Below are 27,243 nucleotides of genomic sequence, written 5' to 3' on the forward strand. Positions count from 1 at the left end.
TATTTGAAAAGAGCCACACGTATGTGAACAAAGTCCATACATATACATTCAATAAGCTGTTCACTCAAGAATAGACTTGCATGGTAAAGAGAAGATCTTCCAGGTTAAATAGAATATAGCTCCGTAGCATACCACAAAAAAAGTTTAACTAAACCGGAATGGTCTTTGAGAGAGGGTGAAAAATAAAACAGCAAAAATATCCTCTACACACTACACGTTCTCCTTGAATAGAAATACTACGGCAGTGTGACAAGATGACACACAATATCTTAAATCCAGAGAGGTGTAGGAATACAGTAAGATCAGCGTTCAGCCCGCTCTCTCAGTGCCAGATCCTGCAGGTGTTGTCTTTACTGCCTGTGGAAAGATTGACAAGGCTTGAAATTACTGACGTACGATTACTTTTGCGTATGCATGAGTGGTATGCAGGTGTGTGTAATTGCCTGTAATGATGGTGTCTCCCTCGTAGTTGAAAGCGCAGGAGAAGATCTCATCAGAATGTCCTTCCAGCACCTGCAAACACACTCCGGTGTTCACGCACCACACGCGAGCCGTCTTATCCACGCTCGCCGTCAAGATGCGGCTCCCCTGAGGATTAAAACACACCTACGGCGAGGGAAAAAATAAGTCAATTATATCTCTGCCTTTTGTTATGATAATCTTTATCATATTCCATCATGAAACAATTACTTTGTTTTGCATGTGAGAACATCCTATTTCAGCGTGCAGGAGAAAAACAGGAGAAGGAAGAAAGTGTCAGTCGGAGAGAAAGACAGCTGAACTCAATCTGACCTGTGTTGATATGACAGCCGTTTTATTATAGCGCTGAAGAACCAAGTGTGTATGTGCGTACTTGAGTTATCACCTTTACACAGGAAATGGAAATATTCTGGCGATGATGATGACGGTCGGGAGGGGGATGGAAAAGAAAGGAGCGCGGATATTATGGCAAGATTGTTTAGGGATAGGCCTAGGAAAAGAAGACTATACAGATGAAGAGAGCAATAATAAAGAAAGTGGCCGCATGAATATGCTGACTGCTGAGAAAAGGACGAACGACGGGCAGGATGCTGGATGAAGGCAAGAAGGCAGAACAGGTGGATGTAAACAGGAAGGGACCTAGACAGGAAATGACAGGAATGAAAGGAAATGCGAGCCTTAGCAGATGAAGAAAGAGATAAGAGGACAGCAGAGAAGATTATTGAGTCCGAAGCTGGAGTGACAGGGTGAGGATGGAGATCGTGTGATTTCTTACCTTTGATATCTCTCCTTTATGGCCCTCTAATTGACATAAACACTGGAACGTTCCTGCGCTGAACACTCTTGATGAACCTGAACACAAAGACCACAGCAGTCACAAAATCCCATCAATAATCCGTTACACTTGGATGTACATCACAATAAGGAAGAAAAGATCTGTCATGAGGCGCTACTTCCATTTGAACTTTAAGTTGACTTATAGGTTAAGAACTGTAAAATGAATACTCCTAATCATATTTCAGTATGTCTGCTGTCACCTGAAATGAGAGCAAAGCTAATCTATACATATATATATATACAGCTGTGCTCAAAATGATTCATACCCAGGCCAAATTTTGAGTTAAAGTGATTTTTTATTTGGTGAATGGGCAACTTCTGACTGGACAATGACAACAGAAAGTAGGCAAAGTCTGTGTTAGAGAAAATAATGAAAAATATTAGCTTTTATATTATTGTTTTACTTTTTTACATTTTGACTCAAAACATTTTACATCCAAAATTATTCATATATCCAGATCTTATCACAAAAATCTCAGGTAATAAAATATTCTATACCATTCTAAACTCTAGCGTATTCTAGAGCATTATAATTTATAATAGAAGTGGTCGATAAACTACATATTCAGAACAGTTGATACAACTGTTTGCTAGTCAGTTTCTGGTAAATTGAAAGTCATGGTTAAATACAAGGAGCTTATTAAGGACCTCCAGTTGCGCAATGTGGATGCTCATAAAGGGAAAGGTTACAAAGTTATTTCTAAATATTTTCAAGTACTAGTGGCCACTGTGCAAAGCATTACTATAAAGCATTACTATCAAGGAGTTTCACCAAAATGTAAAAGCCCAAAGTGACCCCTGCACATGCAAGACTGATAGTGTGGGAGGCTAAGATGAATCCAAGAATCATCTGCAAAGCCATCCTGGATCATCTGAGTAATGCTGGTACCAACACTTCAATGTAGACACTCCAGTGGGCACTGCACAATGCTGGCCTCCATGGACACTGACCAAGGAGGACTGCACTTCTTCAAAACAGGCACAGAAAAGCTCGCCTAGCCTTTGCAAGAGCTCACCTGGACAATAAGAAGCTTTCTGTGGTCTGATAAGACAAAAATGTAGTTGTTTGGACAAAAAAAGAAAGAAAGTAGCATTCAACCTCAAAAACACCATCCCGTCGGTCAAGCATGGTGGTGGGAGCATAAAGCTTTGGGTGTTTTTCAGCCAATGGACCAGGCAGCCTTGTAAATGTATTTGGCATCATGATAAAAAAACAACTACATCAAGATTCTGGAGCAAAACATCAGACAGTCTGCAGAAAAAAATTGGCCTTGGAATATGTCCTCACATAGTGGACCTTCCAACAAGATAACAATCCAAAACACACAGCAAAAGTAGTCAAGAAATGGTTGGCAGAGAACAATACCAACATTTTGGAGTCCAGACCGGAATCCAGTTGAGAATTTGTGGAGAGAACTGAAGACCAGAGTGATGGCAAGGAAGCCTTCCAACCTCAAGGAACTGGAAATCTATGAAAATGGGGAGTGGTCCAAAATCCCAGTGGAAATGTGCAAAAAACTCCCATTACCAATTATAAAAACCGTCTGGCTTTGCCATTGATTATTGAGAAAGGGGATGAATAATTGTGGACATGGAATGTTTCGTTAAAAGGTAAAAAATCTCAATTAATTAGCACAATACACAACAATATTTTTTTTTTTTTTTTTTTTTTTTTAGACATCTACAACAAAAACTCATGTAGGCAAAATGCCGAACACTGGATTTTGATAGCTATGATAAAGATATATATATATATATATATATATATATATATATATATATATATATATATATATATATATATATATATATATATATATAATATATATATATATATATATATATGAATAGGTCAAATTATCTGCATACATTTGTATCAACCTCTATACAAAGAGCCTTTTTAATAATGGTCACATCACAAATTATAGGGTATGCTAGATCAGGGGTACTACAGATATCTCAGTGACAAATCTTACTCTTACAAGAAAATACACATATATGGGCCCATTAAAATGTTTTGTACACACATTCCAAGAAAAAAAGAGTACTTTTTATTTCTTTTCATTTTAGTGTCACGTATATATTTTTCACATATTTCTAGACGGGTTTTGTGAGACTGAATCAGGCCGTGATGTGTGGAGATGGAGATGGAGATGTCTCACCATCAGCAGAGGCCGTAGCGATCAGTTGACCGGTGTAGTTAAAACACACATCCAACACCTCATCATTATGACCTATGAGAGTAGCCAAACACTGACCGTTGTCTGCATCCCACACCTGCACACACACACACAGAACCTGTTAAATAACACACACACTCAAACACATGATGGACAAAATAGCCTCACAAACACACTATATTCGTTTGTGTGAATTCCAGTAGAAAGGTGATATTGCTTTGTCCTGCTCACTTCTCAAGTGTAAGTACTGTAAAGGGCAAAGTGTGTGTTCCTGTCAATGTAATTCTCTTAAAGGTTCCTATTATGCTTTATAGTTGCAGTTTAACTTTCTTTAATGTGTAATGTTGCTGTTTAAGCAAGGGACAGTCCACTCCAAAGGGAGTTATCTATATTAGTGTGCACATCTCTGAACTCCCTGAATACCTCCCTTAGTCTTAGTCTTCAGTTTACCTGTAAGAATGAAAACATCACAATATTCCTCATTTTAATAATTCTCACCCAAGGCATATGCAAATAAAAGAGTGGGGCTAGTTGTTTTAGTAGTGTGTTGAAATTTGCAGTTATGGGAGGAGCGGGACATTTCCAAAATACACTTGAAGTGGCTAACTAATCATAGCACACAGATCCAGCTGACCAATCAGAACGCATTTTGCTTTTCGGGGAGGGGCTTCATTGCGACAGGAACTAAACGGTCTACTTAAAGGGGTACTTCAGCGCTGGGAAGATGAATCTGTATTTAAACTGGGTCATCAATGCAGTAGAAATGTGAAATTATTTTTGAATTTGGTGTCTTCTAGACTGAGAAAAGACAGAAAATGTATTTTTGTCCCATGGGGATAAAAGACTACAATTCCCAGAATGCTTCGCTGCCCTGTGAGGCCATTCCCAACGCCACCAACGTCATTACTGTGACTGATTTAGAGAAGAGAGAAGACACTACAATTAAAAACTGAACGTGTCCGTTCAATATAATGAGTGAGTCACCGCGCGAGTCTCACAGCACTGAGCACGAACTGCACGAGTGATGAGAGCTGAGGTAATCACGACTACACTCGCGGCATACATTCACAACGCGAGTTCAGTCTGGCGCGTTTCAGTTCATGCCTTTGCAAGCTTAACTTTCATAGAAATTAATTTGAGAAGTTAAAAGACATTGCTCACTATAGCTCCGTTTAAATGATCCTGTAGCTGCAAGCTGAGCTGTCCCTGCCAGCTGAGTGTGATCTCCATCCCCCATGCGCGGATTCAAAACATGCAGAAATGGCTCCCTCTGCTGGCTGTAGTCTTTAGCCTCTGGGCAAACATTCCTCCTATGATGCAAAAATCGTCAATTTGCATCATAGGAGGAATTTTTCCAGAAATAAAATGCATAAATCTCTTGTCTCAGGGAGATATGAGGGGGGAAAGCACAATAATTTGAATATACTCCAGGGTTTCTACTGATACAAAGCCATATGCTAATCGCTGAAGTAACCCTTTAAGCCTAGTTCAGACTGCACGATTTTCAAACTCGTCGGGTCACTGCTCTTTTCTTTTCACACTGCATGACTATCTGGGGTATCATTCAGTAACTGCTGTGTTCACACTGCGAAGAATCGCCGACAACTCTCTCTCTCTCTCTCTCTCTCTCTCTCTCTCTCTCTCCGGAGCGCAAACTACATTTCCCAACATTCCCAACCAAACACACGTGCGATGTGACCATAGACCGTAAAAAAATAGATGTGACAAGTAAACGCGAGATCACACGTGCGTCAGACCGGAGTTCTCGAGCGAGGCTTGGAATTGTTATTAAAAGTGATAAACTGCACAAAGTTTGCTCCAAATTGTCTGTGCGCTGATTTGTGGAAAAAAAGAAAAAAGATTATGGTGGAGGAAATTGCTGGAGAGACAGAGCTAGCCAGGATTGTGTTCTGCAAAGAGAGTTTGAGGTAAATACATAATTTTGTAGTGTGCTGCGGCTGGATGTGCACATAATGTTTGGGCTTTGTTTCTGTTTGATAGAATTGTAAATATATCTATTAAAATACTACAATTCTGTCTCCTCTCTGAACCTCCCGCTGCCCTGTATCTCACTCTCTCATTGGCTGTCGGTCTTCGCCGATGTAATTTTCAGTCAGAACTCATTTCACACAGCAGGAGTTAGAATCGCCAACAGGTCCAGATATTTAGCATGCCAAATATCTCGCGGGTGTCAGTGACTCGTCTGCGATTCTCTCTGATCTCGCCTTTGATCATTCACACTGCGTGATTGTCACTCGCGTGCACAAGCACCGATTTGCTTATGATTTCGGGCATTTGTTGGCGATTTCGCAAAACCTGTCGGCGAGTCAAAATCGGGACTAAAATCGGGCAGTGTGAACTAGGCTTTAGGCTTACAATGCTTTTGTGAACCACAGTCCAGAGTGTTACTGACAGACTGGGAAGAGAGGTGCTGCAATAATGTCAAATATGTGAAAAGAGTATGAAAATCTATGTTTAGTAGAGGCCAAAAACAAAATCAAGACTTTAAAAAGGGGCATAATAGGTCCCCTTTAACCACAGACACCAAATGAACTGGCACTTATAAATGAGGAGGACTTTATCTCGCTGTTTTTCAGAAACATCAGACTGCTAAATAATTAAGAGCCCTCACACTTCTAGGAATAGACAGACAATCAGATGGAGAGTTACTCAGACTGATGAAAGTGAATGCAACGTAAGAAAATGGGGTCACATCATGAAAAACTGAATTTTCTTCATCTTTTGAAATAACAGCTTTGGTTGTGTACCATGTAAACATAGTTTCAGAAACTCAAAGCTCAAAAAGGCCATTTTTGACAACATCTCGTTTAGAATTGTTGTGTATTCAACGTCAGAAACCATGGAACATAAATATCATGTAATACCAATCAAAGTAATTTGATTCAGCATCTTGCTATCAAGCTGCTTTGGATGCAACTGTTAACGTTGGTAAAGTAAGAACTACAGTATTGTTCAAAATAATAGCAGTACAATGTGACTAACCAGAATAATCAAGGTTTTTAGTATATTTTTTTATTGCTACGTGGCAAACAAGTTACCAGTAGTTTCAGTAGATTCTCAGAAAACAAATGAGACCCAGCATTCATGATATGCACGCTCTTAAGGCTGTGCAATTGGGCAATTAGTTGAATTAGTTGAAAGGGGTGTGTTCAAAAAAATAGCAGTGTGGCATTCAATCACTGAGGTCATCAATTTTGTGAAGAAACAGGTGTGAATCAGGTGGCCCCTATTTAAGGATGAAGCCAACACTTGTTGAACATGCATTTGAAAGCTGAGGAAAATGGGTCGTTCAAGACATTGTTCAGAAGAACAGCGTACTTTGATTAAAAAGTTGATTAGAGAGGGGAAAACCTATAAAGAGGTATAAAAAATGATAGGCTGTTCAGCTAAAATGATCTCCAATGCCTTAAAATGGAGAGCAAAACCAGAGAGACGTGGAAGAAAACAGAAGACAACCATCAAAATGGATAGAAGAATAACCAGAATGGCAAAGGCTCAGCCAATGATCACCTCCAAGATGATCAAAGACAGTCTGGAGTTACCTGTAAGTACTGTGACAGTTAGAAGACGTCTGTGTGAAGCTAATCTATTTTCAAGAATCCCCCGCAAAGTCCCTCTGTTAAAAAAAAGGCATGTGCAGAAGAGGTTACAATTTGCCAAAGAACACATCAACTGGCCTAAAGAGAAATGGAGGAACATTTTGTGGACTGATGAGAGTAAAATTGTTCTTTTTGGGTCCAAGGGCCACAGGCAGTTTGTGAGACGACCCCCAAACTCTGAATTCAAGCCACAGTACACAGTGAAGACAGTGAAGCATGGAGGTGCAAGCATCATGATATGGGCATGTTTCTCCTACTATGGTGTTGGGCCTATTTATCGCATACCAGGGATCATGGATCAGTTTGCATATGTTAAAATACTTGAAGAGGTCATGTTGCCCTATGCTGAAGAGGACATGCCCTTGAAATGGTTGTTTCAACAAGACAATGACCCAAAACACACTAGTAAACGGGCAAAGTCTTGGTTCCAAACCAACAAAATTAATGTTATGGAGTGGCCAGCCCAATCTCCAGACCTTAATCCAATTGAGAACTTGTGGGGTGATATCAAAAATGCTGTTTCTGAAGCAAAACCAAGAAATGTGAATGAATTGTGGAATGTTGTTAAAGAATCACGGAGTGGAATAACAGCTGAGAGGTGCCACAAGTTGGTTGACTCCATGCCACACAGATGTCAAGCAGTTTTAAAAAACTGTGGTCATACAACTAAATATTAGTTTAGTGATTCACAGGATTGCTAAATCCCAGAAAAAAAAATGTTTGTACAAAATAGTTTTGAGTTGGTACAGTCAAAGGTAGACACTGCTATTTTTTTGAACACACCCCTTTCAACTAATTGCCCAATTGCACAGCCTTAAGAGCGTGCATATCATGAATGCTGGGTCTTGTTTGTTTTCTGACAATCTACTGAACCTACTGGTAACTTGTTTGCCACGTAGCAATAAAAAATATACTAAAAACCTTGATTATTCTGGTTAGTCACATTGTACTGCTATTATTTTGAACAATACTGTACATTTGGATGCAAAATTATTATAAACTAGCCTCTGGGGAAAAATTTAAGAGGCTTTTTTACGAGACTTAGAGTGAAGAGAAACAGAAACCTTGCACGTTTTATCCAGAGAGGCCGTGGCGATGAGGGAACTGTCCCAGTTGAACTGAACACAACTGATCTCTCCACGGTGACCTGTGAGAACATGAACTTTCCTGGGAGAGACAGACACAATAAAAAGCCCATTAGGCTGTCTAAAAGTAAAAGCATTAAACATTAACTGTGGTATACACACTGACCTGCCAGACGGAACGTCCCACAGAATGGCGGTGTGGTCAAACGACCCTGTGACCAACCGATTGCCCGTTGTGTTGAAGGAGAGAGAGATGATCTCTGCGAAGTGACCCTGAGAAAGTGTTTAATAGAGAAATGCTGTCAGTGAAGAGAGGAATAGAAAGGCAACCCTTTTCACTTCAGCAAAGAAATATCATATTCATTTTCCCAATTCATCGGTAAGAACTCACGGAGCTATTCATAATTTAGATTCATAGAGAAATAATTGGAGAGTTAAGAGGGGTAATTACGCAGCACACACACACAACGCTCAGTCACACTGCTCTGCCATGTGCTGCGGCGAGGAAAAGACCTCCAAACGCTCCATCTCATCCCTCTCCCTCCGTCCACACGTTTCTGTACAGCTTCGGCTCAGACCATGTTGCGTGACGCATCTGTTTGCATTCCGTTTGCACGCTACGCTGCTGTTCGACTAAACAATGTGGAATGCTTGAAGTATTCCATAAATGCCCATAATGAAAGATTTGATGACAAATTAAGTAATAAACATACGCATGGGTACGTTTTTACTGATTACTGGAGATTACTGTGAATTAAAGAGAAATCATTAAAAATCCCTTAGGAGTAGAGCAGATAAAGGGGGATGATGAAGGAGGATAGGCGGCGGCTTGTAAGATGAACAACAATACAAAAAAACCAGAGGATAATACATACTGCCAGTGTGGACACCTCCTCCCCGCTCTCAACATCCCATAATTTAGCCGTGGTGTCCATGCTGCCCGTAGCAACTAGGGTACTCTGAGGGTTAAAGGCCAGGCACACCTAATAGCAGACACACGAAGAAAATTAAAGACAGTGTTTTTAATTCCACAATATACATACACAGGGTTCTTCCATGTTTGGCATCCTCGTGAAACCCCTTGACACAGTTTGTTCAACATATTTAAATTGGTGCCCATCCTAGGTGGCTAGATATGTTGTCTAGTATTACATTTTTGTTCAGTTGTGGTAAGACTTTCGTTCATCTTCAGAGCACAAATTAAGATTGTAACTAAACCTCTGAATTCATATGGATTAGTTTTACGATCTCTTTATGGAATTTTTGAAGCATCAAACTGGTAGCTGTGTAGCTGTCAATGGAGGGACAGAAAGCTTAAATTTGAGAACCAAAGATGAACAAAAGTCTTAAGTGTTTAGTACGACATGAGGGTAAGTAATTAATGACAGAATTTTCATTTTTGAGTTAACTATCCCTTTTAAAACATAGAAACTAAACACACTCTTTGCATTCACACTATCCTTGACCTTGAAAGTGGATTGGATCTTATTTTGGTCCACTTTTAAGGTCCTGGCACACTTCTCTTCCGAATTTTTCGTACATTAAAAAAATAAACACAACCTCGCGTTGTGTCAATCAGGCAGTTAAACACTGCAGTGATGTTCTGGGAATTGTGTTGCAACAGATTTATTAATACGCATCAGACTAAGTGTGCAAGGTTTTCATGCGTGACAAATTTTTAGAATGACAAATACAAAAAAAACGCATCCAAAAATTTCGGGCTCAGTGTGCAAGGAACTTTGTAGTCTCATAACTTTCTATTTACACTGTTGTCTTTTGGAACCCAGTTTAGGCCCCCTAAAGTTGTGTTAGGTGTCATGTCCTACTTTAAATGTACTCTCATGTCATTCCAAACCTGTATGACTTTCTTTCTTCTATGGAATTTTTTAAAGAATGTTGGTCAGTAAACAGTTTTGGTTCGCACTGACTTTCAACTGACAATGAAAGTCAAAGGGAACCTGCTTGGTTACCAACATTCAGCAAAACAATATAAAATCTACTGATATGATAACACTATATTCCTATATTCTTCCAAAGAATTAGTTTGAGAAACAGTCTGACAATTAAATGGTTTAAATCTCATTTAAGTTCACATATTTTGAAATATATCAAGACATGTCACGGTAGGTTTAATGTCAATGAAATCACATATAATGCCAGGACATTTTCTCAGGAAGAAAGAAATGTTTGGAACACAAGGGTGAGTAAATTATGACAGAATTATCATTTTTGGATTAAATGTTTTTCAAACAGCTGAGTCTAGAATGCAGAAAGAGAACAGTGATGTTGGGTTTTAGGCAGTGGGAAGTGAGAATGCAGACGTACGATTTCTGCTGTGTGCCCTCTAAATGTGTAGAAACACATTCCCGTTTCAGCACTCCACAATTTGCAGGTCTTGTCAAAAGAGCCTGTGGCAACCTTGTCTCTGAGAGAGAGAGAGAGAGAGAGAGAGAGAGAGAGAGAGAGAGAGAGAGAGAGAGAGAGAGGACAAGAGCTCCTGTTATGACTCAAAGTGACAAATGGTCCTTTTGTAAAAACAACACCAGTTACCATGCAGTGCCCTGACCCTGCAGAGAGACAGAGAGCTGACAGATATATATATATATATTTCTCCACTTCACAGATAAAAAATAGATCAAGAGTAAGTCATTCTGAACGATAAGTGATCAAATGTGCAGGAGTGGTGCTGTTACCCATAAGGGTTGTTGAAGGCGATGGCATACACTACGTTCCTGTGACCCTCCAAAGTGTGCAGCTCCTCTCCGGATGCGGTGTCCCATATTTTACAAGTCCTGTCATAGCTTCCGGTTATAAAACTGCAAACAGGCGGAAAGTAAGGGAGAGAGGCAAAATTAGAGGGAGGGAGGGGGAGCAGGCATGTGAGCACAGCTGATAAACTCACCTCGATCCTGATTTATTGAAGGCTACATTCGTCAGGGGCAAGATGTGAGCCTGAAGTGCCTGTAGACGAAAACAGAGAAGACGAATGCTTGGGGGGGGGGGGGGGGGGGGGGGCACTTAACCACATTAATTCATTTCAGATACATAAGCTTGACTGTGTAATTTGCAAACATAATTACTATGCCTTTGATGTACAAAAACAGCAGGATTCCCTCTACTGCCCCCTTGTGGGTAATATCAATATAAGATGTCTTAATCAGAGCAGATGTCTTTAGAAAATCATTCAAATGCATTAAATTTGCTAACTTTGCATATATACGCATAATGGAACAAACGCACCAAAGGCCCAACACCAAATAACAACCTATCACAGAATTGGTGCAATGTTTAAGTCATGAAATCAGATCACAAGCTGGAAAACTGTTAACAGCCTGTTCATTTCATGCTGATCATTTTTTCGTGCAATCAGATAATGATAACGATCAGATAAGCTGGATAAGGCTAGATAACCGGTTAAATAATTGAAATGTAATTTAATTAAAAGTCATCAAAAATTATAATACCAAGTTTGTTCCATTTTTTATGACATTTTGCAAAAAATATATAATAATCTGTTCTTTGAACCATTTTAATCCCTCACTGATATGAAAGAACGGAAATTTCTATAAATATATAATAGTAATAGTTGACATTTGGGATTCATTTTGAATATTAAAAGGATAGTTCACCCAAAAAATATTTTATTAATTCCTCACCCTCACCTCAAGATCTTTTTGATGAAATCTGAGAGCTTTCTGTCCCTCTGCTGAAATTCATAAAGAGATTGTAAAACTAATCCATATGAGTTGAGCGGTTTAGTCCCAATTTTATGGAGAGTGTCGATCATTTTATATGATGAACAGATTTAATTTAGGCTTTTATTTTTTTTAATGAAATCTGTTCGTCATATAAAGTGATCGAGTCTCTTAAAAAAGATTGGACTAAACAGTCAAAGTATCAGTTACACTTAGCTGTCAGTGAAGGGTCAGAAAGCTCTCCGATTTCATCGAAAAGATCTTCATTTGTGTACCAAAGAACAGAAGATCCTATGGGTTTGGAACAACATGAGGGTAATTAATGACAGAAGTTTCATTTTTGGGTAAACTATCCCTTTAATTAATTAAAGAAAGATTAATCACAACATTTATATTCATTGAATATAATAAAAACTAAAAAGCACATTTGACAGGACTAATACTGAGACTACTTGACTCGTGAGTAAATCATGGGGTAATTTTCATTTTGGGGTGAACTATCCCTTTAATGGAACACCTCTGGCCCACCAGGAACATCACTCGGCCCACCCTACATCTCAAAGCTGGAGCCAGGCCTGGAATCACAATATCTAAAGTAGATAAAATATGCACGACCCAAATATTTTTGAGTAGGACTGGTCAGTATTTATTTGTACCCTGAAAAGGTAGAACTTGCGTTCATCCTTTTGGCCGACTTTCTCCTGTAGTTTGCAGATCAGGACTTTCACCTGCTCAACACAGGATGAGGTGATGAGAGGCTCGGCTGCTCGAATGTCTGACAGCAACTCATTCACATCGGTCCTAGAGGAGGAACGTTGACTCTTGTTAATCAGATGAATAGTTTGTCATTTATACTGGTAACACTTTACAATTATAGGGCTCACTAGTTAATGTTGGTTTGTTATACTTATTCATTTTTGTTGACATTAGTAAACAATAATAACAGTTACAAATATACAATAATAAAAAATACATGGTAGCTCAGATAAATTAAATAAATATTAACAGATAAGCCTAACTAAAACTTTTTTTTGTTTGTTTAAATTAACATTATCTACGAATGTTAAAAATTGGAAACTGCCACTGTTCTATCACAACTAGTTTGATAATCACACTTACTCTGGAGTCAAGTTTAACAGGTCGATGGATTTCGTTTTTAGCTTCCCCCCTTTCTCATAGTCCAGGAATATTCCTGCACAGCAACAAAACAAGCTTTCTTTTTTATAAATGCGAACTTTTCAACCAACCCGTTTCCTGAGTCAAAGTAGAGTTCCTTTAGTACTCTACAAAAGAGTTTGACGTGAATTGTATTCAATATAAAACTTTAAAAGTGTATATTACCCGGTGGGTAGTATCGTATGTGTAGCCGTTTCAGCCTCATCGCGCCACTGAAGACGGTCAGGTCAGGTGTCAACAAACCGTTACTAAGGTGACTAGTCATTTGCTGCGTACTGCGTATGCGCAGCAGGTATTTTATTTAATTATTTATTTTTGCATTATTTAGTAACAAATAACACAACAATTAAATACAAAATAACAATAATAATAATAAAATCTGTAAAAAAAAAAAACTAGTACAAATAAATAAATATAATAAACAACAAAATAACACAAAGATAAAGAACTAGGTAGATGACAAATAAAGAGTAAAAGGCCTTTTCGTAAAACACCACTTTTGAAGGAAAAAAAACATTATGTAGTGCAGTATGATTTTGAGAAAATATAATGGTTCACTAACATTTTTTAATGCTTTCATTTTTTTCAATATTTTTACTGAAATGTGTCCTATGTGACAGGAAAGAATAAAGAATATAGTGTCGCATTAAAGGACAACATAAATTAACGCTTTTATAGTGGTTCCAAAAAAGTTACTATTTGAACAATTCTGAGATAAAAAAAAAAAAAAAAAAAAAACTTACCACGTGCAGTTGTGCGCTTGTCATGGGCTTTCAGTAAAATGAGGTCCTCACCTAATTAAACTTGCCTGATTTAAAATCAGGATATGATGTCACACTGGAGGACAAAATGTCCCTATGCTTTTAGAAATGGATGGGGGAAAAAAAGATTGTCATTTACGGCACTTGGAAAATTATTAGTTATTTAGGTAGGTATTTATTAAAGATTTGTATGCTTTTCTTGTTAATTTATTAAAGTTATTGAACTATGCTTGAGACAGTCACACCATAGGACAATTTTGAGATATAGCTCAAAATGTATATTATTTTATTTACAGTTGTTATATCAACAGGTTGTTATCAACAAATGTTTCCAACCTGTCAATTGCATCATATCTGCATTACCCTTGGTTTCCGGCAGAAACGCTTTACTATTAACATTGTACAACAAATCTTATTAACAATCGCTCCAGCGCATCGCTCAGCTCCTTAACACTCGGTCCTGCTCTGCTTCATACAGTAACATTAATAATCACATCCATTAACATGATTTCTGCCTGAGTCCCATCCCAATTATTTTCCAATGGCTCTGAGTTGAAGACCACGTGTCCCAAGATTCTGAGCTCAAACTTTGCTTCATCAAAGCAAAGCTTTGTAGCTCATTTTGCTACACCTTTGTTTTGAATAGGCGCCCTCTAGAGGACGGAAAAGTTACATAGTGCAGCTTTAACCATGTTTAAACATTTATTGCATTTTAAATGATGACAGTAACCTACTAATTATATATTTTTTTTAGTCTTGTGTGACAAGATTTAAAAAAATGCTATTTCAAGTCAACAACCTAATTATATACATAGGGCGTATTGAAATAAAATCCACATCTCTAATTACAAAATAAATGCAAAAGGTCCTTAAAAACAGTTTACCGGCTAGGCTATTTGTTTATGTAAAAATTGAATTGATTGTTTCTGCTCTAATCGCATCATACAAATGCATACAATTTTGCCAGCTCATAAAATAGTTATGTTTTTCTCAGGAGATTGTGTTTTTATTTTGTTTGTTTGTTTTTTTTACGTTTTCCCACTCATTTACGATAGGCCTAGCCTTCTGAAAATATTAGCCTCCATAATTATTAACACACTGCAGATTACTAAATTTGCCAGTGAATTTTCCTGAATATTCCTGAGCTACTAAACCCTAGTCATAAACCTGGAGTTTATTTTATTATTTGTTTATGCATTTGCTACTTTGAAACAAAATGTGGACTAGGCCTTTGTTAAAAAAAAAAAAAAGTGCTAAACAAATAAACATATTGAATCAAATTTAATTGAATTGTCTATTATGGTTAAATTATTAAAATGTTAAGTCATCAAAGCTTTTGTTTTGTCAACACACACACACACACACACGCACCAACAATTAGGGCGCACACAGATCAAAGTCTCCATCATAAATATGTTCAGTTCCCAACATTGCACAGGATCATTTCGTGGAAATCAGAGACTCGACTTTACAGCAAAAACACCAGCACCAAACCAACAGTGCTTAGACCTAAAGGGGAGACATAATCTTGTGTTAGTGAAAACATAGACAGGAACATAAGAATGAATTTCTGGAGGAAAATGAAGAGGTCAGACTGGGTCTTCCCCACGGTTTTACTCTCCCTTTATGGCTTCTTTGCCAACTGCAGACCGGCAGAGCCTTTCCTTACGCCTTACTTAGTGGGACCCAAAAACATCTCAGAGGAAGTGGTGAGGATGGATTTTTTACATTTGTATGTGGCGTAGAGATTGTTTAATGGCTCAGAGAAATAGCAACAAAAGGGCCTGCCGTATCGTGTTAATGTGAAGGAATTTTCCGCATTTCACCCACATTTCGAATTACGCATTGCGTTGTGTTTTAGGGTTGAAGGAAATGTCTGTAAACTTAATGGAAAAGGTAGGCTACTGGTATTTTCTGCCAGGACAGTATCCTTTTTTTTCTTTTTTTCACAGTGAACAGTGTGAAACAAACACACGGTACAATTTCTCTAAACATTTAGTACTCCTATTACAATATAACTGATAAAGAATGAATGTTAGATTTTGTAACATATGGTGTAATAATCACAATAATCATCTATTTAAAATCAACTGCATTGACATTCTCCCATGATCCCTAGCCTACAATGGCAGCTACACGTGCCTTATCAGTCTTTTAATAATGTCTGTTACGCCTACGTGGTTTACAAAAAAATCTTCTTTCCTCTCATCCAGGTAACAAACTACCTTTTCCCCATTTGGACGTACTCCTATCTGGCCGTGCTCTGCCCAGTCTTCCTACTGACAGATTTGCTTAGATACAAACCTTTAATTGTTGCTCAAGGCTTTTTTCTTGTCACAAATTATATAGTTCTGTGCTTCGCCAACAGCTTGGCCGCTCTGACCTACCTACAGTTCAATTTTGCAATGGTCACCTCCACCGAAGTGGCCTATTTTTCATATATCTACAGCGTCATACCTCCTGAACGCTACCAACGAGCCACAGGGTACGTTCGCAGTGCCATGCTGACCGGCTATACCTGTGGAGCCACATTAGGCCAGCTGTTAATATCATTAGCTGACACAAGCTACTTCCATATAAACACTATTACTCTGGGTCTGATGGCAGTGGCTTTCTGTGTTTCTTTGGTCCTGCCGATGCCTCGACATGGAGTGTTTTTTAAGAAGAAGGTGGACGTGTCTACGGAGACACTGAATGAGGTTGCGGGTGCGTCCGGGGCAGGAGTGGATCTAGCAGAGGAGGCTACAGGAAGATGCTGTGCTTGGGGAAACATTATTAAAACTTCCGGAATACAAATGTGGAAGAGTCTCAAAGAAACGTACTCTTCCCGAAGTCTGGTGCAGTGGTCCCTCTGGTGGGCTCTGGCCACAGCTGGATATGGACAGGTCTTCAACTATGTCCAGCTGATGTGGGACCATATTGAGCCCTCCAGTACAGCCTCTGTGTATAATGGGGGAGTGGAGGCCGTCTGCACACTTGTAGGTGAGGCATTTCGTGGAATGTATCGAGTGTATCTGATCAGATTTGATTTACCATTAACACTATCAAAAATATAATAAAGCCATTATCTTTAAAGTGAATGATATCAGAATAGGCCTAGCACATAGGTTCCCAAAATCTGTACATTATTTATAAAAAGTACTCCATGCGATTAAGTTAATATTTTAAATAATTGAATGACTCATTTGCAAGGTCATAGTTCTCTGTTGGTCAATCATCAAAAAAGATATAAAACAGATCAAATATTTTACTACCTTTTGTATTATGACATGCAACAAACTGTGATGCCCTGTGTATTCTGACACTTTTCTGTCAGAACCAGCATTAACCTCTCGAGCATTTTGAGCTACAATAGCTCGTCTGTTTGTTTGATCGAACTACACAGGCCAGCCTTCGCTCCAAACGTGCATCAATGAGCCTTGGCCGCCCGGTTCTCCACTGTTCCTTCCTTGGAGCACTTTTGATAGATACTGACCACTGCAGACCAGGAACAGCCCACAAGAGCTGCAGTTTTGGAGATGCTCTGACCCAGTCAGCTGGCCATCACAATTTGGCCCTTGTCAACTCGCTCAAATCCTTACGCTTGCCCATATTTTCTGCTACTAAAACTCATCAAATAAGATATAAAATAGATTTTAAAAATCGTACTAACTTTGGTAGTATGCGTTTCTTTTTTAATTATTAATACATTATGGCTACATGTATCGGATGATGATAATTATTATTATATTGTTTTAACTTGAATTAAAATGATTATATAAATGTTGTCCAGAATATTTGATAATTATCAACCAAATAATAATTTTACTTTACACTGCAAAGTACAATACTAATATTTATGTATTAAATTAGGACTGAATGCAATGGTTGGACGAAGATTTTTTGGACCCGAGACTTCCACAGAAGAAACAGTGCCTTGCGAAAGTATTCGGCCCCCTTGAACTTTGTGACTTTTTGCCACATTTCAGGCTTCAAACATAAAGATATAAAACTGTATTTTATTGCGAAGAATCAACACCAAGTGGGACACAATCATGAAGTGGAATTAAATTTATTGGATATTTCAAACTTTTTTAACAAATGGAAAAACTGAAAAATTGGGCGTGCAAAATTATTCGACCCCTTTACTTTCAGTGCAGCAAACTCTCTCCAGAAGTTCAGTGAGGATCTCTGAATTATCCAACGTAGACCTAAATGACTAATGATGATAAACAGAATCCACCTGTGTGTAATCAAGTCTCCGTATAAATGCACCTACACTGTGATAGTCTCAGAGGTCCGTTTAAAGCGCAGAGAGCATCATGAAGAACAAGGAACACACCAGGCAGGTCCGAGATACTGTTGTGGAGAAGTTTAAAGCCGGATTTGGATACAAAAAGATTTCCCAAGCTTTAAACATCCCAAGGAGCACTGTGCAAGCGATAATATTGAAAGTTGAGTATCAGACCACTGCAAATCTACCAAGACCTGGCCGTCCCTCTAAACTTTCAGCTCATAGAAGGAGAAGACTGATCAGAGATGCAGCCAAGAGGCCCATGATCACTCTGGATGAACTGCAGAGATCTACAGCTGAGGTGGGAGACTCTGTCCAAAGGACAACAATCAGTCGTATACTGCACAAATCTGGCCTTTCTGGAAGAGTGGCAAGAAGAAAGCCAATTCTTAAAGATATCCATAAAAAGTGTCGTTTAAAGTTTGCCACCTGGGAGACACAGCAAACATGAACCGAAAATTGAACTTTTTGGCAACAATGCAAAACGTTATGTTTGGCGTAAAAGCAACACAGCTCATCACCCTGAACACACCATCCCCACTGTCAAACATGGTGGCGGCAGCATCATGGTTTGGGCTTGCTTTTCTTCAGCAGGGACAGGGAAGATGGTTAAAATTGATGGGAAGATGGATGGAGCCAAATACAGGATCATTCTGGAAGAAAACCTGATGGAGTCTGCAAAAGACCTGAGACTGGGACGGAGATTTGTCTTCCAACAAGACAATGATCCAAAACATAAAGCAAAATCTACAATGGTTCAAAAATAAACATATCCAGGTGTTAGAATGGCCAAGTCAAAGTCCAGACCTGAATCCAATCGAGAATCTGTGGAAAGAACTGAAAACTGCTGTTCACAAACGCTCTCCATCCAACCTCACTGAGCTCAAGCTGTTCTGCAAGGACGAATGGGCAAAAATGTCAGTCTCTCGATGTGCAAAACTGATAGAGACACACCCCAAGAGACTTACAGCTGTAATCGCAGCAAAAGGTGGCGCTACAAAGTATTAACTTAAGGGGGCCGAATAATTTTGCACGCCCAATTTTTCAGTTTTTTATTTGTTAAAAAGGTTTGAAATATCCAATAAATTTCATTCCACTTTATGATTGTGTCCCACTTGTTGTTGATTCTTCACAAAAAAAATTGCAGTTTCATATCATTATGTTTCAAGCCTGAAATGTGGCAACAGGTCGCAAAGTTCAAGGGGGCCGAATACTTTCGCAAGGCACTGTAAAAAATAAAATAAATAAATAATAATGCTATAAGAATGTGAAGAGAGTTTCAACCATGACAAAAAGTGCTTATAAAACAACTTTAAATCACAGCCTTTGATTTGATTTAAATGTAATCTAAAGCTACATTTATTGACATTATTTGTTATATTCGATTAAAATATTACCTTTTTATCACCTCACGAGTTTCCTCAAACCCCACATGGGAAACCATGTGCAAACTGTATACCAATCCTGCTTTATCCGCAAACCATACGTCAAATCATCATGTGCGTTGAGCAGAAGCCTTCTGACGCTTCATTGTTATGCAGATTGCATATGAATTCAGCAGCCCAGTATGTGTGAGGAAGATAATTTAAGCAATTACAACAGTAGGGGTTTGGTTAGTAGTCACTTTAATTGCAGCAGAAAAGAATGTCTCCCAGTTTTGATGCCTTGACAAGAACATTCAAACAGAGGCAACATAAATGAGTACCGAGCACCATACAGAATAAAAATGAGTCTAAATGCATTTCTCTGATTTAATTGTTGCTTTTTGTCATGCCTCTTCTTTGTGTCCAGATTTGACTTCTCCCTTGTTGTGATTGTTGCTTTCAGGTGCAGCCGCGGCGTTCTCTGTGGGTTATATCAGAGTCCAGTGGGGTGTGTGGGGCGAGCTCTCTCTGGGGGTGTTCTCTGCCATAGGTGCAGGGTGTGTCTTTCTCATGGGCCTCACTAATAATATCTGGCTGTGCTACGCAGGCTACGCCATCTTCAAAGCCTCGTACATGTTCCTCATCACAATCACAATGTAAGTTAGTCATTACACGTGTGTGTGTGTGTGTGTGTGTGTGTGTGTGTGTGTGTGTGTGTGTGTGTGTGTGTGTGTGTGTGTGTGTGTGTGTGTGTACAGACAGGTAATTTTAGAATAGACATTTAATTGTTTTGTTATATATAACAAAATAATTAAATGTTGATTATTTATATGAACAAAGCCATATGTCTAACCAAGTTGTGTTCCAAATTTGATTTTGATAACACAAAAATTTAACTTCATATAGGATTTTGGTTATGAGTATGTAATATTAAAAACTGCCACTGGGTGTCACCCACATTCCATTGATTTTTGAATTGATGCGTGCTCCTATCTTCTTCGTCTTCTTTCGGCTGTTCCCTTCAGGAGTCGCCACAGCGAATCATCCGCCTCTATCTATTCCTATCCTCTGTATCCTCTTCTCTCAGACCGACTACCTTCGTGCTTCTATAACAAATTAATAATTTTCTGTCACAGTATCACTTCTATCACAAAACAGTCGCCAAATATGGAATATGAGTCTCAGACCTTTTTTGACGATGTGTGTTTTTTCAGGATTAGAAAAATAAAATTTTGATAATAAAATAGTTAAAATAAATGTTGGTAATATTAAACATGGGGAAGGAGCTCGCTAAAAGGAGTTAAAGTAACCTTTCCATGATAAAGCAATGTCCGATTTCTAAATGTTTTCACGGGAGGAATTTTGAGTTTTTGAGCTTTCAAATGATGCCTAATGCATAGCTACTAAAGGGAAAAAAGTAAATTAAAAAAGATGGTGAAAGTAAATTAAATATTTGTTTTTACGTTTAAATGAATTATATAGACAATTAAATTTAAGGCAGCATCTGAACTTATGTTTTTTGTGGTTGTTGTTTGTTTAGAGTGTGTTTTCTCCTTGACTAACTAACGTGTGTCTTTTTTTTTCTCCTTTTGCTGGAAGGTTTCAGATCGCGGTTAACCTCTCCGTGGAATGTTATGCTCTAACTTTTGGCATTAACACTTTTGTTGCCCTTACACTTCAAACTATTCTTACTGCTATTGTAGTGGACAATTCAGCCCTGGGACTGGACATTACAACACAGGTCAGCTCTCACTGCACCTTAGTGAAATTTAACCCTGTGTTAAATATATATAGGCCTGTGTGTGTGTGTGTGTGTGTGTGTGTGTGTGTGTGTGTGTGTGTGTGTGTGTGTGTGTGTGTGTGTGTGTGTGTAGACAAATATAATATGGTAAATAATTGTATTGCTAATATATAGAAAATCATGAAGTTAGCATGTTTTATGTTTTGTATCAAGAATGTCAATTAACCCTAACACATCTAAATATGTCACAATAATGTCTTATTAGGATATTTTAGATGCCTAGTTTTATGATCAATGCTCTGTTTTATTGTTATAAACATATTGTTATACACATAAGCAATGCAATAATGTTGAGTTGAAGAAATAGCCTAAGCATTCCTCAAAAGCCTGAGGTACCATATTGGATAATCACAACGTACAGCAATAAATGCTTTGTAAACCAAAGTTGCTTCAGTCCAGTAAGTGTTTATCTTGAAATATTACTTGTAATACACAAGTTTTTCTAATGTTTTCTTTATAAAAATAAATAAAAAATTCACAGCAAAAACATGTAAACTCCGACCTGGAGAGTTTTTACAATTATAATAAAAGGCCTTTTACTTGCTAGAGAAGTATAAACTATCAATTACACAACAGACGGCTTGTAGGAGATTGTATGCAACAGGTTTTTCAGCAAAGCTGATCATTTAGAAATTAATGTATAAAATATGAAAATTTTAAGCTTTATGGGGTTAAAGAGTAAAAGAAAATCCATGAATGTTTGTATAAACCTGTATTTTAATCTTTACAGTTTCTCGTATATGGAGGTTACTACAGCACCATCTCTGTGCTCTTCCTTGTGCAAGGCCTGTACACAGTTTTTAATCATTACTGCAAATCTGCAGCAGAAACCAACACAGAGCAGCCACCTTCTGGCATCCTGGAGGACAAATCCCAATCACACACGAGTGGCTAACAGGATACTGATCCACGCAGCCACCACAAAATAAAGGAGCATTCAACATTATTACTACAAACACAAGGAAAGAAAAAATATGTTTTGTATTTTTTTTTATTGTTGTTATTAGCCTTCACTAAAACTATAGTGCAAGTGGTTGTGTTGTATATAATTATTTATTCTAAAAGTGTATTTTCATGTTATTTCCTGGTTATAATTTAAAAGTAAATAATTTTAAATAAAAATGTATGCAAATAAAATAAACTTGTTTCATGCAACAAAAACGCGTTTCAAACAAGGTAACGTTATGCTTTAGAAATAAATATCAAACGTCTTTAATAAACCGAATTAAACAGAAGATTAGCGCTTACTACAGCAACATGGTACGTCATTTCTGTAATTTAACACCGGAAGTTTTTGAAAGACGTTATTGGGAATAGCGGAAGTGACGTTAACCATTTGTAAACTGGGAATTGCAGTCGATTAACTTTTTTGCAAGAACATATTGCACTATTCACATCCTTATTCCTAGCGTGGTTACGTTTTATTTGACTAAGCAATGGTCATTACAATTGTGTTTTCATGACCCAAATAAAACAAGTTATACAGCATGTGATTATAGTTCGAGATAAATCTAAAAAAATTATATATATATATATATATATATATATATATATATATATATATATATATATATATATATATATATATATATATATATATGCGAGAAAATAATTATACGATAAATAAATTCTTTTTTTAAATAAATACAATTAAATTAAAGTTATTAGAAATATATCATGAGTCTTACATTAAAATATTATGTGATGACTTATGCCTCTCTTCAATAAATATCTGGGGACTTTTCTAATAAAAAACAAAAAATAAAGGAATTTCTCAAAAAAGAAAGCGTAAGCACTAAGAGTGAAGCGCGCGTGCAGCTCTACAAAACTACACTTCCCACAATTCAGCGGCTCAGAGTTGCGTAACTTTCGGAACGTCTTCCAGGAGAAACTCTGCGGCCCAGACGACTTGGCAGAAACATCAAACACCTCGATTCTGAATGACACAAAATCCGACGGAGTTGTATATAGTCATCCGTAACAAGGAAATAGTCGATCCCAAACGCTCGGAGGCGGACTGTGAAAGAGATCCAGGGTGGATTTGAGAACGCAAGATCGCGAGGGCCTATCAAATATGTCCTCTTCCTCGCAGGCGTCTTCCAGGCGGCAATGGTGCTACCTTTGCGACCTGCCAAAGATGCCTTGGGCCATGATTTGGGACTTCAGCGAGGCCGTGTGCAGAGGCTGTGTGAACTACGAGGGCGCGGACAGAATAGAGTTGCTCATCGACACGGCGCGGCAGCTCAAGCGAACACACGTGATGCAGGACGGCAGATCTCCGGGTCCGCAGCCCGTCGGTAAACACGGTCCCGCTGGTAAGGAGGGTCCTATGGAGGCCGGCAGACCGCCCTCCGAGCGATATGAACGTGGAAGGGGAGAGTACGGGACCAGCAGGCTGCCCAACGGGCTGCCTAGACTGGAAGATGGAGGTCCGCCTGAGGTTAGTAGGCAGAGCCCTACTGCCAGGAGGACTTTGGTGGGGACTGTGCCACCCAATTTAATGGCTCAGGGGCTTGTCGGTGCCCCTCATGGTCTGCTGACTGCTATGCCTGGTCTGAATGCCCGAGCCGGTGGCGCCCCCTTGACCATTTCTGCTCCCATGTTAAACGAGATAAGTAAAAGACAGGCCCTGGGCATGGGGATGAATGTGGGTGTGGCATCTTTCATGAGCCCTGAGTTTGAAAAAGAGCTCAAGGACAAGCAGAGGAATGCCGAAGCGCTTGCTGAGCTCTCCGAAAGCGTGAGAAACCGTGCGGACGACTGGGCGGGACGCCCCAAACACATGCGTGAGGCCCTGCACACCCTCTCTGCCTGCACCCCGTTCAATGTCCGCTTTAAGAAGGACCACGGCCTGGTGGGGAGGGTGTTCGCCTTCGACGCCAAACTGATGGTTGAGTTTGAGCTGAAGGTTTTCGTCGAGTACCCATGTGGGTCTGGTAACGTGTTCGCCAGCGTGTTGGCTCTAGTCAAGCAAATGTTCTGCGACTCGCAGAAAGACACTGGCAAGGTCATTAACTCAGGCTACAAATATGTGGAGTATGAGAAAAGGCACGGCACCGGCGACTGGCGTCTCCTGTCAGAGCTTCTCAGCGACGCCGTGCGGGCGTTCAAAGACGCGCCGGCCCCAGACACCCTCCCGCAGCCATACTTGGATGCCAGCTGCTCCATGCTGCCCACCGCGCTCTGCCACATCGGCCGTCCCGCGCAGCCTAGAGTACGCAGACGGAAAGCCTCGCCCGAGCCGGAAGGCACCGAGAGGATGACCTCGGAGGAAATGCGCCAACACTGGTCTCTTGGCGTGTACCCTGGCATTCCTGGCCACATGCCCGCTACATCGCTAGCCAGCGCAGGACCGCCTCCAGAGGCCCACAGTAGCGACCCTTCGCCCATCACTGCACTCATGAGTGTGGCTGACAACGTCGGCACGGCCACCCCGAAAGATGCTCCAGGGGGCAGCGGAAGCCACTCTGCAAATACAGGCCGGCAGAACAGCACCAGTCCTTCACCTATCGGTGGTCAGCGGCGGCTGGCATCACGCAATGGAGAACCGTCGGCTGGCAGTAGTTCGGGAGGGCCGACCACAACCGTCACCGTGCCACTCGCTGACCAGGGTGCTGTAATGGGTGCCGAAAGCTCAGGAGGAGCTGGGGGCGGTGGTGCCCCTCTCTGCTGCACCATCTGCCACGAGCGCCTGGAGGACACACACTTTGTCCAGTGTCCATCGGTGCCTGGGCACAAGTTCTGCTTCCCTTGCACCCGAGACTTCATCCGCAGACAGGGCTCAGGAAGTGAGGTGTACTGCCCCAGCGGGGAGAAGTGCCCCCTCGTGGGCTCCAACGTGCCCTGGGCCTTCATGCAAGGCGAGATCTCCACAATCCTGGCAGGTGATGTGAAGGTGAAGAAAGAAAGAGACCCCTAACGGCCAGCAGCAGGTTAGATAACATGCATAGTTAATCAAAATCGTTTATAATGTTACAAAAGATTTCAAATAAACTTTCTATTCATCAAAGATAAAAAATAATCAGTTTTCAGTAGTAATAAATGTTGCTTGAGCAGCAAAACAGCATATTGAAATGATTTCTGAAGGATCATGTGACACTGAAGATGAGTAATAAATTACATTTTAAAATGTTTTATTTGTAATAAAATACCATCATATTACTGTATTTTTGATCAAATTAACGTAGCCTTGATTTTGAAAACATTACATTCTACTGTATAAATGTGAAATATGTATGTTAACATGATATTATTGCCTCTCTTCCAGAACTACACCTCACTCTGAGGGAGCTGCGATCCTGAGCCCTAAAGATGGCCGCTGTGATCGTTTGACCCACAGCGCTGGAGAGACGACTGCTGGTGTGCAGATCCTCTTCCTCCATCTACCCAGGCCCCCTCTTGCCCTCCGTTGCCCTCCCCCCATCCCTCCTTTTCCTTCCCATAACGTCTCTCCTTCGGCCAACACGAAGGAGAACACAGCCATTTTTCTCTTCAGAGATGCCCGTGTATTAAACCCTCCAGCACTTATTTCAGACTCTTAGATTTGTTGGCCCCTGCCAGTTCTTCTGCAGCGCTCTAAGAACTTCCAGTCCTGCAAAGCAAAACCAGGTTCACGCTCCGTGTGGTATTTACTATGAGAAGAAACACATTTCAAAAATCCAGTGGGGTGAACAGTGAATTCACAGATTGTGCTACAAACCACCAGACAGATGCAGATTGTACAGCAGGAAGGTGACTTCCTTCACAATCACAGAACTGCACCGACTTCAGGCCCTCTCTTGTTTTTGCTGTTGTATATGCTGCATAAAACTGTTAAATAGTCCAGGAATATTACTAAGTGCTAAAAGCCCTTCCTTTAAATCGCTTCTTGATATAGCATGTATAATAGATATCTTTATGTTTTTTACTCCGTGTAGATTGTTACGAGAATTATCCCTTTCAATGGTTATAGATGTGCAATCTCTAGATTTGATACTATGTTGCTTTATGTACCACTAAGTCTTTGAATGAATAGAAAACCAAAGATAGACATGCTGAATATTGTCGTATCATATGATGCTATAACATATATTTTTGTGGCTTTTGTCAGATTACGAGGACAGAAATGGGGAATGTTTTACATTGGGAATGTCTGTTGAAACCTATGGGTAAACACGATAGATTTTTATTACGAGTAAGCAGATCGCTATATTTTCTATTGTAACCCATTGGCTTTTAAATGCTTGGAGACAATGACTAGTTTTGACAACAGAGCCACTCTGTTTTTTTTACAAGTATATGTTTTTTTCTTTCCGTTTTTACATGTAAAAGACATACTTTATGACAATTGTTTTAATGTAAGGGATTAAAAGATTTGAAAGAGCCACCGTATATTAGACAGGTAGTCCGATAAACGTGGCCCCAAACGTATTTGGACTCTTCCAGATATGTTTTGGCCAATGTCTGTCTGGTTCTCCATTTTGTTTTGACATGTCTTCAGTCTCGTTTTATGACATTGAAAATATATGACTAAATATATAAATGCACAAAGTACTGTTCTGTAAGACCTCTGTTTAATCGGCTTTTATGTTACAGCTTAAATTGTATTTAAATTAAAAGATTGACTTTTCACAAACTCTGAGGCTGTTGGTTTTTTAAGAATATGAATGTTGGCAGACTTCTGCAGATAATACTGAACTTTGACTCAGAAATTGCTTGGAGATTAGTGTTTTTATAGGTGGAAAATATGTTTAAACATTTTTCTATGTCTTGCAGTGGCATTTCAGCTGAATGATTTTTGTCATGAATATTGTTCAGTTTCTAAAACTGATTTGACCCTTCAAATGACGTCCACAGGTGCAACCCAATGTAAGTCAGGTTTTCCTGTGATAAAAGATTTTTTTTTTTTTTACTTCAATAACACTTGAATTACAGTTTTCTGTTAACTGGCAAACATTTTTACAGAGTAGCTAACTTGGAAAACTAAACTGAG

The 27,243-nt window shown here is 39.4% G+C and overlaps 3 protein-coding genes across 3 annotated transcripts; 2 read left to right on the top strand and 1 right to left on the bottom strand.

Moving 5' to 3' along the window:
- Positions 1 to 65: 65 nt before the first annotated feature.
- Positions 66 to 13,318, bottom strand: daw1 (dynein assembly factor with WDR repeat domains 1). The gene is made up of 13 exons (XM_067420252.1): positions 13,239 to 13,318; positions 13,017 to 13,089; positions 12,554 to 12,698; positions 11,105 to 11,163; positions 10,896 to 11,018; positions 10,528 to 10,627; positions 9,078 to 9,185; positions 8,369 to 8,475; positions 8,182 to 8,284; positions 3,480 to 3,594; positions 1,256 to 1,332; positions 444 to 606; positions 66 to 357 (listed from the first exon to the last, which is right to left on the bottom strand). The coding sequence occupies exons 1-13, from the start codon at positions 13,276 to 13,278 to the stop codon at positions 323 to 325; spliced, it is 1,248 nt and encodes a 415-aa protein (XP_067276353.1). The 5' UTR covers positions 13,279 to 13,318; the 3' UTR covers positions 66 to 322.
- A 2,291-nt stretch (positions 13,319 to 15,609) lies between these two features.
- slc19a3b (solute carrier family 19 member 3b) lies at positions 15,610 to 22,800 on the top strand. Its single transcript, XM_067420251.1, has 4 exons — positions 15,610 to 16,816; positions 19,935 to 20,127; positions 21,071 to 21,212; positions 22,003 to 22,800. Exons 1-4 carry the CDS (start codon positions 15,943 to 15,945, stop codon positions 22,165 to 22,167), a joined length of 1,374 nt encoding a protein of 457 aa, XP_067276352.1. The 5' UTR covers positions 15,610 to 15,942; the 3' UTR covers positions 22,168 to 22,800.
- A 168-nt stretch (positions 22,801 to 22,968) lies between these two features.
- irf2bp1 (interferon regulatory factor 2 binding protein 1) lies at positions 22,969 to 26,886 on the top strand. Its single transcript, XM_067420250.1, has 2 exons — positions 22,969 to 25,204; positions 25,540 to 26,886. Exon 1 carries the CDS (start codon positions 23,347 to 23,349, stop codon positions 25,189 to 25,191), a length of 1,845 nt encoding a protein of 614 aa, XP_067276351.1. The 5' UTR covers positions 22,969 to 23,346; the 3' UTR covers positions 25,192 to 25,204; positions 25,540 to 26,886.
- Positions 26,887 to 27,243: the final 357 nt, after the last annotated feature.

Source organism: Pseudorasbora parva, chromosome 16, assembly GCF_024679245.1.
Source record: "Pseudorasbora parva isolate DD20220531a chromosome 16, ASM2467924v1, whole genome shotgun sequence".
Taxonomy (NCBI): Eukaryota; Metazoa; Chordata; class Actinopteri; order Cypriniformes; family Gobionidae; genus Pseudorasbora; species Pseudorasbora parva.